The sequence below is a fragment of the Macaca mulatta genome, chromosome 10 (assembly GCF_049350105.2).
Source record: "Macaca mulatta isolate MMU2019108-1 chromosome 10, T2T-MMU8v2.0, whole genome shotgun sequence".
NCBI classification, from domain to species: domain Eukaryota; kingdom Metazoa; phylum Chordata; class Mammalia; order Primates; family Cercopithecidae; genus Macaca; species Macaca mulatta.
In genome coordinates, this window is record NC_133415.1 from 32,221,641 (window position 1) to 32,237,859 (window position 16,219).

General features: G+C 62.3%; 1 protein-coding gene across 2 annotated transcripts; it reads left to right on the forward strand.

The window, feature by feature from the left end:
* Nucleotides 1-2,337: 2,337 nt before the first annotated feature.
* On the forward strand, nucleotides 2,338-16,142 carry SCARF2 (scavenger receptor class F member 2). Of its 2 annotated transcripts, none has more exons than XM_077950676.1 (11): nucleotides 2,338-2,597; nucleotides 8,546-8,604; nucleotides 8,687-8,788; nucleotides 8,995-9,514; nucleotides 9,624-9,842; nucleotides 9,974-10,102; nucleotides 10,712-10,815; nucleotides 10,892-11,009; nucleotides 11,164-11,294; nucleotides 12,852-13,004; nucleotides 14,447-16,142. In XM_077950676.1, exons 1-11 carry the CDS (start codon nucleotides 2,425-2,427, stop codon nucleotides 15,352-15,354), a joined length of 2,616 nt encoding a protein of 871 aa, XP_077806802.1. In that variant the 5' UTR covers nucleotides 2,338-2,424; the 3' UTR covers nucleotides 15,355-16,142. The 2 variants fall into 2 exon arrangements, with proteins under 2 accessions (XP_077806802.1, XP_015005257.2); XM_015149771.3 differs by having other exon boundaries at nucleotides 2,340-2,597; nucleotides 11,179-11,294.
* The last annotated feature ends 77 nt before the right edge of the window (nucleotides 16,143-16,219 follow it).

Consider the following 16,219-nt stretch of genomic DNA (forward strand, 5'->3'; position numbering starts at 1 on the left):
CTGGTCTGCAGGAGCAGGAAGGGCTCACTGAGGTCCTGCACAGCCTGGGGAGGAGTGGAGAGTGCCTTGGAATTGGGCGCAGCCTGGCCCTGCCAATGTCGGCCTTGGGGCGCAGCTGGGTTTCTAAGGGCTACATCTCATACCCCTGAGCTGAGGCAACCCAACTTGTGCTCTCCAGTGTGGCTAGGCTCCTGGTCCCCGCTTTCACGCAAAACCCTCCTCAGCCTTCAAGGTCCACTTCCTTCTGGCAGCCATCCTGGCCAAAGCCAGCAGGCCAGGGCTCCAGGCTCCAGCAGTTTGCCTGTGTGGTGGTCAATTGTCTGTGGGTTCCTTCTACATCCTGGTGCCACGTGGATGATCCTTCATTCCTCCCATACTTCTCAGTCTTCCCCCAGGGGTGCAGTGGTGGCTGGGACAAATGAGGGCTCTGCCCATGACACCCAAAGTTGCCATCCACTGCAAGGGATGTATGCATCAGGTCATGAGGTGAGGCTGGGGACGATGCTTGTCCTGAGAGCATTGGTGGATAGCCACATGCGAGATTAAGAAGACTACTCTGGGTGACAAACAGGGGTGGGCAGAGATCTGAGACATTTAGGAGGTCCTGAGGGATTGGGGGGGCACCATCCAGGTGGTGCCCTTCCTGTACAGAGGTGGCACATGGGGGTGGGAACAGGTCTGGGGGAAGGAGAAAGGTGATGGAATTTGATATGCCTGTTCATGACCTCCATCCAGCTGAGGTGAGTGTCCCCTCCAGCCCAGGGGGTCAGTGCCTCTAAAGCCGGGAGCTGGGCTGGGATAGACCCTGCAGCCACTGGGACCTCTGCTGGCCTTTACTGGGAGCAGTAATCTGGATCCTCCGTGGGAGGGGCCCCAGCACTGGGAGGGCACTGCTGAGGTCAGGGCTGTGCCCAGGCTGAGCTGCCCAGAAGTGGTTGGCCTGTTTATTTGTCCCCAGGTTGTTGCATTTGTGTCCACACTGGTTCCACTTCTCTTTCAGCCCACCCCACCTCCCTCGTGCACCAACATGGCTGAGTGAGGAGCCTGCTCTTCCCCATCCCACTCTCTGCCTGTACCAGCCTGGTGATACCTGTGGCCTTGGGCCTTTCAGTGGCTCCTCCTCCAAGCCCCCTTCTCCAGCCCCACCTTTCATGGCTATCTGGCCACACCTGGAGAGAGTCTGCCTGCCCTTCTTCAGTGAGCCTGTGGGCCGCATGTGGCCTGCTCCCCAAAGAACACAGGTGCCCTCTCCCTGCTCAGGCCTTCTGCCAGCTCCCAAGTCCCCAAAAGACATCCTCACTAGGACCTGGCTACACACGGGACATTTGTGCTCCCTGCCCAAGCTCTCAACTCCTTGGACCTGAGAGTGGGTCTGCCCCAGTTGCCCCCGCCCGGGGACCTGCACCCTGCTGCTTCCCAGTCCAAGTCCAGCTTCCCCGCTGGCTCCCTAGGGCCTGTCCCTCTGTCTTGCTCCCTTCCCACACCTTCCCTCTGCTTTGTGTTGTTACCCACCTTGCCTGATGCAGGAGTTCCCACTCCAGCCCCAACCTCTCCTGGAAATCCGACAGCCAGCAGAACCCACTGCCCAGACTCCCCGAGCCCCCTTCACTCCTCAACTAGGATTGCAGGGTTTCCATCCCGGGGGTCTCCTTCTGTCTACTTCTTCCTACCGCAGTCCACAGCCGGGCCATTCTACCTCCTCTGCATCTCTCCCATCCGTCCCTACGGAGACCCCTTCCCCCAGGCCTCGGGTCCGGACCCAGTCTACCACAGGCCTCAAGCATCCTGCTCGGTCCGCCCCTTGCGAGTTTTGAGTGCGCAGGAGTGCGCAGGGGGAGCTGACCGCACATCTCAGCACTACAAGGACTTCGCGGTGGGGTGCTGTGGAGTTGGCTTTCGGCCTCGACCTGGGCTGTCTGAGGGCCTCACTCCCTTAGCCGGTTCCGAGGCGCTGGGGGCGGGGGTGGGCTTGTGGAGTCGCGGCCGTGTCCCCCATCCGCCTTCCTGTCCCGGGCCTGGCTACGCAGTGGGCGCGCGGGGGCGGCTGCTTCGGTAGATGTTTCGGGAGCGGACGGAAAGGCGCGGGAACCGGGGATTCCTCGGGCGGCCCCTCCTTCCCGCAGCGCTCGGCGGGCCTCCTCCAAGTTCGCCCCCAAGTTTGCGAGCGGCCGAATGGGGGCGGGGGCTGCGCGGAGGGGCGGTGGCTAGGCCGGAGGGTGGGGTCTGGCGCGCGGGGCGGGCGCTGCCGCCTGGCCGGCCGCGGCTGGCCCGGGATCAGGGAGCCGATGTGGAATTTCCTGCCCGGCCCGGCGCCCCTCCTGCCGCCCCCCGCCCGGCCTCGCACTCCGCTTCCGGCCGCTCTCGCTGCGGCCGCACCCGCGCCCGTGCCCGCCCCGCGCCTGCCCCGCGCCTGCCCCGCGCCTCATGGAGGGCGCAGGGCCCCGGGGGGCCGGGCCGGCGCGGCGCCGGGGAGCCGGGGGGCCGCCGTCACCGCTGCTGCCGTCGCTGCTGCTGCTACTGCTGCTCTGGATACTGCCGGACCCCGTGGCGCCCCAGGAACTGAACCCTCGCGGCCGCAACGTGTGCCGTGCTCCCGGGTAGGAGCCGGCCTGGCTGGGGGAGGGGGCCGAGAGGGACGCCCGGGGCAGTGGGGTGGCGGCACCCGGCATTGGAAGGGGGCTCCCGGAACTTCCCTACGCCAAATGTGGGCCCCTTCGTTTCCCTCGCCAACGCGACTCCGTTCCAGGCCCAGCCTCGGCCATGGGCCACGACCGTGCATCCGAGGGTACCCTGGACGAGAAGTCACCTGAGGGGAGGACGGAGTGCCGTGGGCACCTAGGGGATGACACGCATTATCCGGGATGTCAGGAAAGACCTGAAAAAAGGGATCCTTGGCCGAGTTGTGAAGTCCACGGGGAAATGCCGGGGAAGGGCATTCAAGCAAAAGGAACTGCATGTGCTAAAGCCCCGCACTGGTCCGACTGGAGCCGGGAGTGGGAGTGAGGAGGAATGTCAGGGGAGGAGGAGCGGTGCTAGCCCAGGAGGTCCTGGAGCAAGCCAGACTTGGAAAGGCAGACTCGTGTCTTAGAGCGGGCGCGGGTGGGAGGGTGGTGACCCAGGCGAGCGTCGAGGAACCGGCGCTCGAAGTGTACCAGAAGCGGGAGGTGGAAGGGCTGTGACAGGCACAGGGGACGGGAGGATGTGGAAACCCTGGCGACAACCAGGGTGCAAGAAGTGGCCACGCAAAGGTGGGGCACCGGCTGGGGAAGCCAATGTGGGACAGGCAGGGGACAGGCCCGGCCGGTGGCGAGTGGGGGGTGAGCCAGGGAGCTTGCACGGAGGACAGACAGCCGAGCCCCGGACGCCAGGAGTTGGGAGCTGGGGTCGGGGGAGCCGGTGGGCTGGCCAAAGGCCACAGCAAGGTCAAGGGCATCTCCACGCAGGGGTGAGGATCAGGCGTGTGGGGGCGCCTTGGCGCGGACTGTGGACGCCGCACACGCTGGCAGCCGCAGAGGCGGCCGCCGGGCTCCGAGCTGGGTCGCGTCGGGGCGCCTGGGCCACGGAGCCCGGGCAAGCCGAGTCCAGGGACTCGGCGCCGCAGACAAGGGGCTGTGAGGGGGCCGCGCGGGGTTTCCGAACTCTGGTCCCGAGGCGCGCAGACCCCTCCCCGCTGCGAGCCCCGCCTCCGGGGCGGGGGCCGGCCTGGCCCGCCATCTGCTTCGCATCGATGCCGCCGCCGCCGACTCCCGGGCCTCCCCGGCCCCAGGAATGCAGCGGCGGCGGCAGGCGGGGCTGTGCCTGGAGAGGGGGAGGGCGCGATCGCCGTGGGCTCTGTCTACTCACTCCAGTCCTCTTTCCCCCGCAGGCCCGGGACCAGGGATGGGGGTCCAGTGCCAGGCTCTAACTGTCCGGAGCCTGAGAGCCCTTTGCTCCCGCTCCCCTTGTCTGCAGACCTCCCAGGAAGCTCCTGCTCCAGGAACCGAGAGCCCGGGTTTGGGTTCCGATCCTGGTGCCACCCCTACCCAGCTGTGTGGACCTGGGCAAGTCGTTTGACCTCTCTGGGCCTGTCTCCACCTCTGTAAAATGGGATTAGGGATCACAACCCCCTCATGGGGCTAAGTGGGGATCGCTATGGTCAATGAGTGGCAAGCGTCGATGGGAAGGGCAGCCACCTGGGCCCTGCCCACCTGGGGTCTGGGACATGCCTTTGTTGTCCTCCCACGTCTTGCAAGGCTTCCATCAGCCCTTCCCTTTCCTGGGAGGCAGGAGAATGGGGAGAGGAGAGTGCAGAGCCAGTAAAATCCTAAGCACCTACAGTGTGCCAAGGCTGTATTGGTGTAAGGAAGCTGTGGTGGAGATCCTGACCCTGTAGCAGAGGAGACCTACAGTCCAGAAAAGCAAGTATGTCTAGACATCTAGCAAGAGCTGGGAGGTGTTGAGTTGGGGAGTGCTGTTTCCTTTAGGGTGGTCTGGGGAGACCCGCTGAGAAGGTGGTGAGTGAGCACAGGCCTGCAGGAGAGCATAGAGGCCCTGTGGGTGTCTGGGGCAAGGTTCCCAAGGCAGAGGGCCTGTGGAAGTACAGGAAAGATCCAGGGGGCTGGGCAGAGTCCAGGAGGGACTGGCGGAGGAGCTGTCAGAGAGTGAGGGTGGGCAGGCCACTGTGGGCTGCCACTGCTCAGAAGACTTGGACTTTTCCTCTGAGGGCCATGGGACCCCCTGGGGCTTTGCACAGAGAAAGGGTGGGATCTGACCAGGATTGGCTGCCAGGTGGCAAACACTTCACACCCTGAGGGGCAGGGGGTGGAAGCTGGGGCCAGTTACAAAAAGCCAGGGAGATGGAGGGTGGCTCTCACAAGGCTGGGACAGGGAAGGGGAAGTGATCCCATTTTAGATGTCCTTTAGAAGCTAGAGCTCAGCATCTTTTTTCTCAATGGATCTTGTGTAGACAAGAAAGAGAAGCCAGAGATGCTTCTCCAGGTCTCAGCCTCCCAGCCTGAAAGGACAGGCAGGGGTTATCTGAGACAAGGAAGACTCAGGGTGCAAGGAGGTCAAGAGTTCAGGTTTGGGCTGGTTGAGCATGAGGCCCATGAGGCCTCCCTCTGGTGACGTCATCTATTGGGCAGTTGGATTTGCAAGTCTAGCATTGACGGGCGAGCCCTGCTGGAGGGTCCAAGGTGTTGTCAGGGTTCAGTGAGCTTCCCGAGGGAGCTAGTGTGGGCAGAAGAGAGATCTGAGGATGGGGACAGAAACCAGAAGAGAAGTGTCCAGGCAGGGCAGGAGGAGGGCCAGGCAGGTATGGGGTCTCAAGGGTGTGGCAGGCAGAGAAGCCTTTCTGCCTGGATTTGGGGGAGAACATGGATAGGTATGGATACCATGAGCCAACTTGAAGGTGTGAGAACTCACAGTGGGTTTGAATCACAGAAGAAATAATGCTCTATGAGGGAGAAACCTACAGCATGTCTTTTTTTTTTTTTTTTTTTTGAGAACGAGTCTCACTCTCTGGCCCAGGCTGGAGTGCAGTGGCCGGATCTCAGCTTACTGCAAGCTCCGCCTCCCGGGTTTACACCATTCTCCTGCCTCAGCCTCCTGAGCAGCTGGGACTACAGGCACCCGCCACCTCACCCAGCTAGCTTTTTTGTATTTTTTAGTAGAGACGGGGTTTCACCATGTTAGCCAGGATGGTCTCGATCTCCTGACCTCGTGATCCGCCCATCTCGGCCTCCCAAAGTGCTGGGATTACAGGCTTGAGCCACGGCACTGGGCCTCCCTACACAGCATGTCTTACTTGCTGAGGGGCCTGGGCCCAGCCTATGGCTTGGCTCCTCAGGGTCTTACCGACTTACAGAGCAAGCATGGGAGTGGCCCTGCAGCAGGCCATCTTTCCCCACCCATCTTTGTAAGATCTTCAGAGAGTCGGCTTGCCACCACCACCTGGCCTTTTCTGCCAGCCCTTCCAAGAAGGAAAGCATCTTGTCCTCAGTGAACCCAAATGGACTCTGTCCTGCTGGTGGGTATGAGCTCTGCTGGGGTTAGGCCTGGGTGCCCACTAAGCCAGGGATGACCAAGTGCACTCAGAGGCACTGCAGCCTGCCCTCAGGATCCTTTGTGCTTAGTATGTGCCAAACCACTTCATAGGTCTGGGTTCTCTCTCTCTCTCTCTCTTTCTCTCCCCTATCTCTATCTCTCTTTTTGAGACAGGGTTTCACTCTTGCCCAGGCTGGAGAGCAGTGGTGCTATCATAGCTCACTGCAGCCTCAAACTCTTTGGGCTCAAGTGATCCTCTTGCCTCAGCTTCCTGAGTAGCTGGGACTACAGGTACATGCCACCATGCCTGGCTAAAAACATCTTGGCTCTCTTAATCTTCCTACAGTAGGACCAAACCCATGAGCCCTACTATATAGCTAAGGAGCCTGAAGCTCAAAGAGCTTAAGCTCCATGCCTGAGGTCACACCGCAAGTGGCAAACCCAGACATCAAACCCAGCTGAGTGTGGCCCTAAAACTGGGCTCCTAGCCACAGAACCGCATGTCCAGGGCAGAAGGGGGTTAGTGCTTCCGGGGCAATTCCAGCAGGCCACCTGGCAAAGCTCCTCACAGGAGGGACACCTGCAGAGGCTCTCCATCCAGTGGCCACGGTTCAGAAGCAGACACAAGTGGGTGGGTGATGGCCAGCAGACCTGGTTCTCCCTGCATTTGGGCACCTTGGTGCTCCCTGGGTCAGGGCTGGGTGGGTGGAGATGTGGGGGCAGGGGCCAGGAAAAGCCAGGCCTTCGTATTCCTGTCTCTGGTTTTCAGTTTTAGTCGTGGAAAATACACTGAACCGATTCCCCAAAGTTTGGGATTTTATGGTCCTGTTCGCCAGGTCCTATCTTTGACCTGAAGGAGAGCCAAGCCTTGTTCGGGAGGAGGGGCCTCGAGGCCCAGGTGCTCTGTGCAGGGGGTGGAATTCTGTCTAGCTGGGGAATGGTTGGGGCATCTTCTGCAGCCTGGGCAGGAGCGTGCCAGGCACGTACTATCCTTAAATGCATGGTGTGGAGGAGCCAGTCTGTCCCATCCCACTGGGGTCTTCAGGCTTCCTTCCAAACTCCCCCCACCACCACATCCTGGTTCTGAATTCAGATACTGAATCCGAGCCTGCTTGTGAAGAAGCACGCTTCTTTTCTCTAAAGTGCGAATGGCTGTTAGTGCCTTTAGGATTGAGGCGAAGTTCTGGGTTGGCTGGGACCCTAGGATCCTGCAGCCTTGGTGGTGGTTCCTTCTCAGCCTCCTCTGCCCCTGAATGTGGGCTAACCCCAGCTCATCTCCTGTGAATCCTCTCTAGCCATCATGGCTTCACTCAGGCAGGGCCTCCAAACCTTTGTGCTCACATACCCCATCTACCCGGGGTTTTAGAGGTTGTGCTCTCCTGAAGTGCTGCGGTTAGAAAGGACCTACTGAGGTAGCATTGTGTACTCTATAAAGCATTGTGTACTCTACAAAGCCAAATCAAATGGAACAAGAGGAAGACCATCAGCATAAACAAGCCTGGCATGCTGGCTCATGCCTGCAATACCAGCACTTTGGGAGGCCGAGGCAGATGGATCACCTGAGGTCAGAAGTTCAAGACCAGCCTGGCCAACATGGCGAAACCCCGTCTCTAGTAAAAAATACAAAAATTAGCCATGTGTGGTGGCATGCGCCTGTAATCCCAGCTACTAGGGAGGTTGAGGCAGGAGAATTGCTTGAACCTGGGAGGCAGAAGTTGCAGTTAGCTGAGATCGTGCCACTGCACTCCAGCCTGGGCAACAGAGCGAGACTCTGTTTCAAAAACAACAACAAAGGCATAAACAGATGCTCTAGTAGTTCCTTCCTCCACCCTGGTCCCTGAGCCCTTTTGCCACAGTTTGACCTTCCTCCTGCACATGGAGGACTCCCCATGTGCCTGCTCTTTCCCTAGTGGCTGGGTGGGCCTCACCCCACCTCCCTCCAGAAGCCCCTCTGCCAAGTGGTCACCTCACTGTGTCTACATGCCACCCCCCACCCAGAGGCTGCCCCTCCCCAGTGGAGCTCAGCCCCAGGGTTGGGGCATCTAGGTGTGTCCCTGTGGCCCAGCCAGTCCTAGTTCTGTCCTTGTCATGCCATATCATATCACATCTGGATCCATGACACCCATTAGGCCGGGCCCTCCACTTGGAGGGATGCCCTAGACCCTCACGTTTGAGCAGGTCCTGAGGCCCATGGTCCTCTTCCTGGCTGCTACCTCACTGCGGTCCTTCCTGGGACTCCAAGGCCACTTTTCTCAGGCCTAGTGGCTGTGGGAGGAAGACACAAAGGAGTTAGGTGAGATGGGGTGGCGGTTCTGGGCTGGAAAGTTCTTGGCGGTCAGGTCTGTTTGTGGCAATCCTCCACTGCCAGACACATTGCCTGGCAGGACCTCAGTAACCACCCCCCTAGGACAGGAGCACAAATGCAGAGGCAGGGAGTCTGTGAGGAGGCTGCAGAGGAGCCCTGAGCAGATGGGGGCTGGGGGAGGGGCATTGCGCTCAGATGTCCTCCCTCTGCTCGCAGCTCCCAGGTGCCCACGTGCTGCGCTGGCTGGAGGCAGCAAGGGGACGAGTGTGGGATTGGTGAGTGGTCATCCCGGGTACCTGGGGCGGGGTCGGGGGCGGGGCTAGGACGCGCAGCAGCTCTGGCCTGTCTGGTCCACAGCGGTGTGCGAAGGCAACTCGACGTGCTCGGAGAACGAGGTGTGCGTGAGGCCTGGCGAGTGCCGCTGCCGCCACGGCTACTTCGGTGCCAACTGCGACACCAGTGAGCGTGGGGTCGGGCCGGTATTGGTCGGTGGGGCGGAATCCTGGAGAGATGGGGCGGGGTCCAGGGTGGGGCGGGGTCGGATCGTCTTCGGGGCGGGTCCCCAAAGGTGGCGGCTGGAGTGCGGGACGCGGGCAGGTTCTGGCTGGCTGGGGGCACCTACTCAAGCACCGGGGCCTTCCACCCCCTCCGCTCCTCCCCCGCAGAGTGCCCGCGCCAGTTCTGGGGCCCCGACTGCAAGGAGCTGTGTAGCTGCCACCCACACGGGCAGTGCGAGGACGTGACAGGCCAGTGTACTTGTCACGCGCGGCGCTGGGGCGCGCGCTGCGAGCATGCGTGCCAGTGCCAGCATGGCACGTGCCACCCGCGGAGCGGCGCGTGCCGCTGTGAGCCCGGCTGGTGGGGCGCGCAGTGCGCCAGCGCGTGCTACTGCAGCGCCACGTCGCGCTGCGACCCACAGACCGGCGCCTGCCTGTGCCACGCAGGCTGGTGGGGCCGCAGCTGCAACAACCAGTGCGCCTGCAACTCGTCTCCCTGCGAGCAGCAGAGCGGCCGCTGTCAGTGCCGCGAGCGTACGTTCGGCGCGCGCTGCGATCGCTACTGCCAGTGCTTCCGCGGCCGCTGCCACCCTGTGGACGGCACGTGTGCCTGCGAGCCGGGCTACCGCGGCAAGTACTGTCGCGAGCCGTGCCCCGCCGGCTTCTACGGCTTGGGCTGTCGCCGCCGGTAAGCGCGGTCTCTCGGCCAGGGAGGGAGGAGGTGGAAGGGCGGGCCGCCGATGGGGGCAGGGGTGAGGCGGGTCCCAGCCTTCCCTAGCCTCCGACCCCTCCCCCAGGTGTGGCCAGTGTAAGGGCCAGCAGCCGTGCACGGTAGCCGAGGGCCGCTGCTTGACGTGCGAGCCCGGCTGGAACGGAACCAAGTGCGACCAGCCTTGCGCCACCGGTTTCTATGGCGAGGGCTGCAGCCACCGCTGTCCGCCGTGCCGAGACGGGCATGCCTGTAACCATGTCACCGGCAAGTGTACGCGCTGCAACGCGGGCTGGATCGGCGACCGGTGAGCAGCCCTGCTTCCGTCGGCCCAGACACGCAGCCCCCTGCCCTGCCTCCCCCATGAAGGCCCTCTGTCGAGGGCACTGTGGTCCGTTTGCTTCCATTTCTGCTGACGCCTCCTCCCATCTTTCCAAGGTGCGAGACCAAGTGTAGCAATGGCACCTACGGCGAGGACTGCGCCTTCGTATGCGCCGACTGCGGCAGCGGCCACTGCGACTTTCAGTCGGGGCGCTGCCTGTGCAGTCCTGGCGTCCACGGGCCCCAGTGAGTGCCCTGGGACCGGGAGGGGGTGGAGGGCTTGTATCTGCCACAAAGGAGGGTCCAGCCAGACCCCAGGGGCCGACGAGGTTGCCTTTCCACCCTGGGCTGGGTTATCACCTCAGCCTTGGTCCCTTACCCCAGATAGGGGGTGACAGTAGGCTCTTTGAGGGCAGTTTCCTGCCCTTATGTCGGGAAGCCCACGTTCAGCGCCGGATCTGGTGACCAGTCCAGCTTGCGTCAGTGGGCTCTTGAGGTGACCCCGAGTTGGTATAGAAGGAGCAGGGACCTCCACTTACAGCCAAGGGTCTGGTTCAGCAGCCCCTCTTCCCACCCACCCAAGTCAGCCCCAGCAGTGGGCGCTGCTGCGCGGCCACCACGGGTCCTGTCCCCCAGGTCCCCCCAACTGGTTGTGCAACATTCGTTTCCAAAACATCCACCACCCCAATATGTGCCACGGGCAGGGCTGGGCTTCAAACCCTAGACGATGAATGGAGCGCGAGAGAGCCCGGTTCTGGGACCCTGGACCCTGGGCCCTGGCCGCGGGTGAGGGGTGAGGGTAGGGGGCATCCTAGGGGGGCGGCTGTGGCCTGCCTTGACCCTATGTCCCGGCAGCTGTAACGTGACGTGCCCGCCCGGACTCCACGGCGCGGACTGTGCTCAGGCCTGCAGCTGCCACGAGGATTCGTGCGACCCGGTCACTGGTGCCTGCCACCTAGGTAAGTGGATGAGGGGCGTCCCGTTAAGGAATGCAGGGGGGGCCAGAAACCGTGCTGACCCCATAATCCCCTACAGAGACCAACCAGCGCAAGGGTGTGATGGGCGCGGGCGCGCTGCTCGTCCTTCTCGTCTGCCTGCTGCTCTCGCTGCTCGGCTGCTGCTGCGCTTGCCGGGGCAAGGACCCTGCGCGCCGGTAAGCCCAGATACTGCCCCGCTTTCGCCTGGGTTCAGGCCGCACCCTCTCGGTGCCACCGGACCCAGATCCAGCTCTTCCCCGCCCCCGCCCCGGACGTGGCCCCGCCCCTTCTGTGCTCCGCACTAGCCGAGATCTATCACCCCTGGGTCCCGCCCCGCCCCCGCAGGGAGCTGTCGCTTGGGAGGAAGAAGGCTCCGCACCGACTATGCGGACGCTTCAGTCGCATCAGCATGAAGCTGCCCCGGATCCCGCTCCGCAGGCAGAAACTACCCAAAGTCGTAGGTAAGGATGACAGCGCGGGATCTCTGGAAGAAACACCTCTGGACGCAGGACGCTGCTGGGAAATGGGTGTGAGGGGCCCCAGATCTCAGTGAGGAAATGGGGGACCTTGAGTGTTGATGTGCGTGGGCGCGAGGAGGTGCGACCAGAGGGAAGGTAAGAGATGTGGCAGCTGAGGGCGAGGCCGGGTAGGAAGGCAGGAGTCGAGGTGCGCGGGCTGATGTGGGCGTGCGTCAGAAGCGTTGGCCCCGAGAGTGATCGCATCAGGGGTGTGTGGACAGCGGGGTGCTGCAGGCTCCCCCAGTCTGTAGGAGAATGCTGTATATCCCGGCCAGAGCTGCTGGGGGAATGCGTGGGCACGGGAGTGCCCTGCCCCAAGGAGAGGACCCGCCCTCCTGCCTACATCCCCAGCAGTACCCAGAGATCCTCCTGGAAAGTGGGCAGGCTGGTCCCCACCCACCAACAGGATGGGGGTGGGGTGGGGTGTGCCGCTTCTCTCCGTGCTGACTCCCACCTGGGTGGACCCTCTCTTCCTCTCTTTCCCACTTATTTCTAAAGATGGAGGGGAAGGGGGCTCAGACCCTTGGGAGATGAAGGAAACAGCTGAGAAAACCCCTTGGCCAAGCTGGGCGCAGTGGTTCAGGCCTGTAATCCCAGCACTTTGGGAGGCCGAGGAGGGTGGATCACCTGAGGTCGGGAGTTCAAGACCAGCCTGACCAACATGGAGAAACCCCGTCTCTACTAAAAATAGAAAATTAGGCGGGTGTGGTGGTGCATGCCTATAATCCCAGCTGCTCCGGACGCTGAGGCAAGAGAATTGCTTGAACCTGAGAGGCAGAGGTTGCAGTGAGCTGAGATCGTACCATTGCACTCCAGCCTGGGCAACAAGAGCAAAACTCTGTTTAAAAAAAAAAAAAAAAAAGAAAGAAAAAGAAAAGAAAAAAAGAAAAAGAAAACGGAGGGAGAAAAAAAAGAAAAGCCCTTGGCCCACCTAGCAGCATGGCATCTGGGGACATAGGTGTGGGAGTGGACCCCACATCCCTCTGTGGAATGGAGGCCAGGCTAGCCAGCTTCTGGGGCTCCCTGTTGTGGGGTCTGCATCCCTGAAGGCCAGGCCTAGGGTGCAGCTTGCTGAGATGGGCTGAACCAAAAATGCAGCCGTCACTGCGCATTTGGGCTCAGAAGTGCTCCAAGGCTCCCCTGAGTCCCACAGGGCAGGGCCTAAAACAGAGCTTGGAGGCCTTGGTGGCCTGTCTCAGCCCTGTCTCCCACCTTTCTGGCCTTTTCCCAACATGTCAGCCCAACCTTTTCCAGCTCCCTGGCTGCACACACTTGCCTTGCACCTTAACACGTTTTGCTCGTTTCTTTTCTGGGTTCACCTCTACCCATTCTCCAGTCCTGGTCCAGTGTCACCCTACCTGTTGAGTTGCCTGTGCCCCCTGCAGTCTGAGAGTAGGGCTGGTCTTGGTCACTCCATCAACATTTGTGACAGCAGGGGCTAATGAGGGCACTGGCTGGGGCAGAGTGGACCCTTGGCAGCTCTGCCTCATCCTTCCCCAGTGGCCCACCACGACCTGGATAACACACTCAACTGCAGCTTCCTGGAGCCACCCTCAGGGCTGGAGCAGCCCTCACCATCCTGGTCCTCTCGGGCCTCCTTCTCCTCGTTTGACACCACTGACGAAGGCCCTGTGTACTGTGTACCCCATGAGGGTGAGTAAGGCGCTGCTTGGGCATCACTCCAGCCCAGCAAAATGGTCCCATGGAAAAGCTGTGTTCTGGGCGGGCCACAGGAGAGGGGCAGGCAGCATGGAGAGGAAGGGCTTGGTCATGCTGGTACCTGAGGGTTGGCCACAGAGCTGAGGCCATAGAGCTGGACTCTGCTGTTCAGTGCTGGAGACAGGTGTGGGGAGATGGGTAGGCCACAGCCCAGGTTGCTTCTGGGGGAAAGTAGGCAGAGAGAAGTTTCCGGGCTTAGGTAGGGGGTGGCAGAGGAGACAGGAGGAAGGGATCCACAGAGTATGTGGGTGCACCTTCAACCTTCACCTGCAGCCTTGGGTCCACAGATAGCAGAAAGGAGCCTGCCGGGCTGGGATTCTGCCCTGTCTCCTCCCTTGCCCGTGCCCCCAGATGCCCTGGGCAGGTGACCAACTCAGAACCTCAGAAGCCTTATCACTTGGTCTTTTTTTTTTTTTTTTTTTTGAGACGGAGTCTCGCTGTGTCGCCCAGGCTGGAGTGCAGTGGCACGATCTTGGCTCACTGCAAGCTCTGCCTCCCTGGTTCACGCCATTCTCCTGCTTCAGCCTCCCAAGTAGCTGGGACTACAGGTGCCCGCCACCACGCCCGGCTAATTTTTTTTTTGTATTTTAGTAGAGACAGGGTTTCACCGTGTTAGCCAGGATGGTCTCGATCTCCTGACCTCGTGATCCGCCCGTCTTGGCCTCCCAAAGTGTTGGGATTACAGGCTTGAGCCACCGCGCCCGGCCTTTTTTTTTTTTTTTTTTTGAGACGGAGTCTGGCTCTGTCACCCAGACTGGAGTGTAGAGGCGAGATCTCCACTCACTGCAACCTCTGCCTCTCAGGTTCAAGCAATTCTCTTGCCTCAGCCTCCCGAGCAGCTGGGATTACAGGAGCCCACCACCACGCCCAGCTAATTGTCGTATTTTTAGTAGAGACGGGGTTTCACCATGTTGGCCAGTCTGGTCTCGAACTCCTGATCTCAGGTGATCCACCCGCCTCAGCCTCCCAGAGTGCTGGGATTACAGGCGTGAGCCACTGCGCCCGACTAGAAGCCTTATCTCTAAAAGAAGGATAATGGAACCCCCGTGGGGACGTTCCAGCATCAAATTCGATGATGCAGGCTCCCAAGGCTGGAGAGGTGTCGGGGCAGGGCTGCCAGGCCAGGCCAAGGTTGGGCTTCAGTCGCATGAATGCACCCATCACTCCCGGCACAGCCTGAGTTCAGAGTCAGCCGCACAGACTGAGGCTCTGAACTACGTGTGTGGTTGGTGCTCTGTGCCAGGCACGTCTGGATGCCAGGGTGACACAGCGCCAAGGGCATGGGTAGAGGAGGGAAGGTGAAGGTTTGTGCCTGGAGGTTGGAACCCCTAAAGCTATTCCTGAAGGCTGTGAGCACCCTGCTCTTCCCTTGCCAGAGGCACCAGAGGAGAGCCGAGACCCCGAAGTCCCCACTGTTCCTGTCGAGGCGCCGGCGCCGTCCCCCGTGCCCTTGACCACGCCAGCGTCCGCCGAGGAGGCGATGCCCCTCCCCGCGTCCTCCGACAGCGAGCGGTCAGCGTCCAGCGTGGAGGGGCCCGGCGGGGCTCTGTACGCGCGCGTGGCCCGACGCGAGGCCCGGCCGGCCCGGGCCCGGGGCGAGATTGGGGGCCTGTCGCTGTCGCCATCGCCCGAGCGCAGGAAACCGCCGCCACCTGACCCTGCCACCAAGCCTAAGGTGTCCTGGATCCACGGCAGGCACAGCGCCGTTGCAGCTGGCCGTGCGCCGTCACCACCGCCGCCAGGCCCCGAGGCCGCGCCCAGCCCCAGCAAGAGAAAACGGACGCCCAGCGACAAATCGGCGCAGCCGGTCGAGCACGGCAGCCCCGGGACCCGCGACCCAACGCCGCGGCCCCCCGGGCTGCCCGAGGAGGCGACGGCCCTCGCTGCGCCCTCGCCGCCCAGGGCCCGAGCGCGGGGCCGCGGCCCGAGCCTCTTGGAGCCCACGGACGCCGGCGGTCCCCCGCGAAGCGCGCCCGAGGCTGCCTCCATGTTGGCCGCGGAGCTGCGCGGCAAGACTCGCAGCCTGGGCCGCGCCGAGGGGGCCTTGGGCGCGCAGGGCCCCAGGGAGAAGCCGGCGCCCCCACAGAAAGCCAAGCGCTCGGTGCCGCCAGCCTCGCCCGCCCGCGCGCCCCCAGCAACCGAAACCCCGGGGCTTGAGAAGGCGGCGACCGACGTGCCCGCGCCTGAGACGCCCCGGAAGAAGACCCCTATCCAGAAGCCTCCGCGCAAGAAGAGCAAGGAGGCGGCGGGCGAGGGGGGCAGGGCGAGCGCGCCCACCCTGTAGCAGGCTGTGGCTCCTCCGCGCGCAGCTCCCTCAGCTTCGCAGCGCCGCCTGCCACCCTACGCCTCCCACGCGCTTGGGCACGGGCGGCCTCCTATTGGCCGAGCGCCGCGTGGCTAGCGGAGGCGTCTCATTGGCTCAGGTCCTGCAGCGGCTCCTGGATTGGAGCAGTGTGCTCTGTCGGGAAGGGCCCATCCTGTTGGTCGAGGCCTGACGGGCGCTTAGCGGGCGACTCCCTCCCCATTGGCCAAGTTATGGAGCGCTCCGACCAGGCTGCGTCTCATTGGCCAAAGATGGGAGGGTTCCGCCTAAAGACCGCCTCTTACTGGCCACGAGTGGACTTGATTGCAGCTACCTTCTCATTGGTTGAGGCCAGAAGCACTTCTGCCTAGGCTGCCTCTCCCCGGCTAGGGCCTGGTGCTTCTGGCTGGAGGGTCCCTCCTTTGGCCTTACCAACAGAACCCGGGGCTACCTCCACTGGCTGGGATCCCAGGCATCTGGTTGACCCCAGCCTGGGGAGGAGGGCTGGTCTCCGCTCCTCAGGGGCTTAGTCCGTCCCACCCCTTCCCTTCCCTGGCAACCGGAGCCCCGGCTCCTCAGCTGTCAGCTGGTTTTGATGGCCTCCCATTGCCCCACACACCGCGGGACCTCCAGGGGCGACTCTAGTGGCCTGAGGAGATGTATTTATAGGCCCCTAGCAGGGCTGCTCCCACCCTGGCCGGTGCCCCAGGATGGGCTCCTCCCGGCGGGGGCTTGGCCAAAGCTTTCTTAATAAAGTGCCTTTCCCCTGGTGCTCTGATCACTTCCTGTTTGCAGGCTTCGGCCAAAGATGCCCCCCCAGAAGTAACTTTATGTGACGACCTGTCCT

Excerpts from the sequence above, each read along its gene's own strand:
- SCARF2 (XM_077950676.1), top strand. The coding sequence starts at position 2,425 with ATGGAGGGCGCAGGGCCCCGGGGGGCCGGGCCGGCGCGGCGCCGGGGA. Across the intron at positions 11,010-11,163 it reads GGCAAGGACCCTGCGCGCCG|GCCCCGCCCCCGCAGGGAGC; the intron begins GTAAGCCCAGAT and ends CCCCTGGGTCCC. Across the intron at positions 11,295-12,851 it reads GAAACTACCCAAAGTCGTAG|TGGCCCACCACGACCTGGAT; the intron begins GTAAGGATGACA and ends ATCCTTCCCCAG.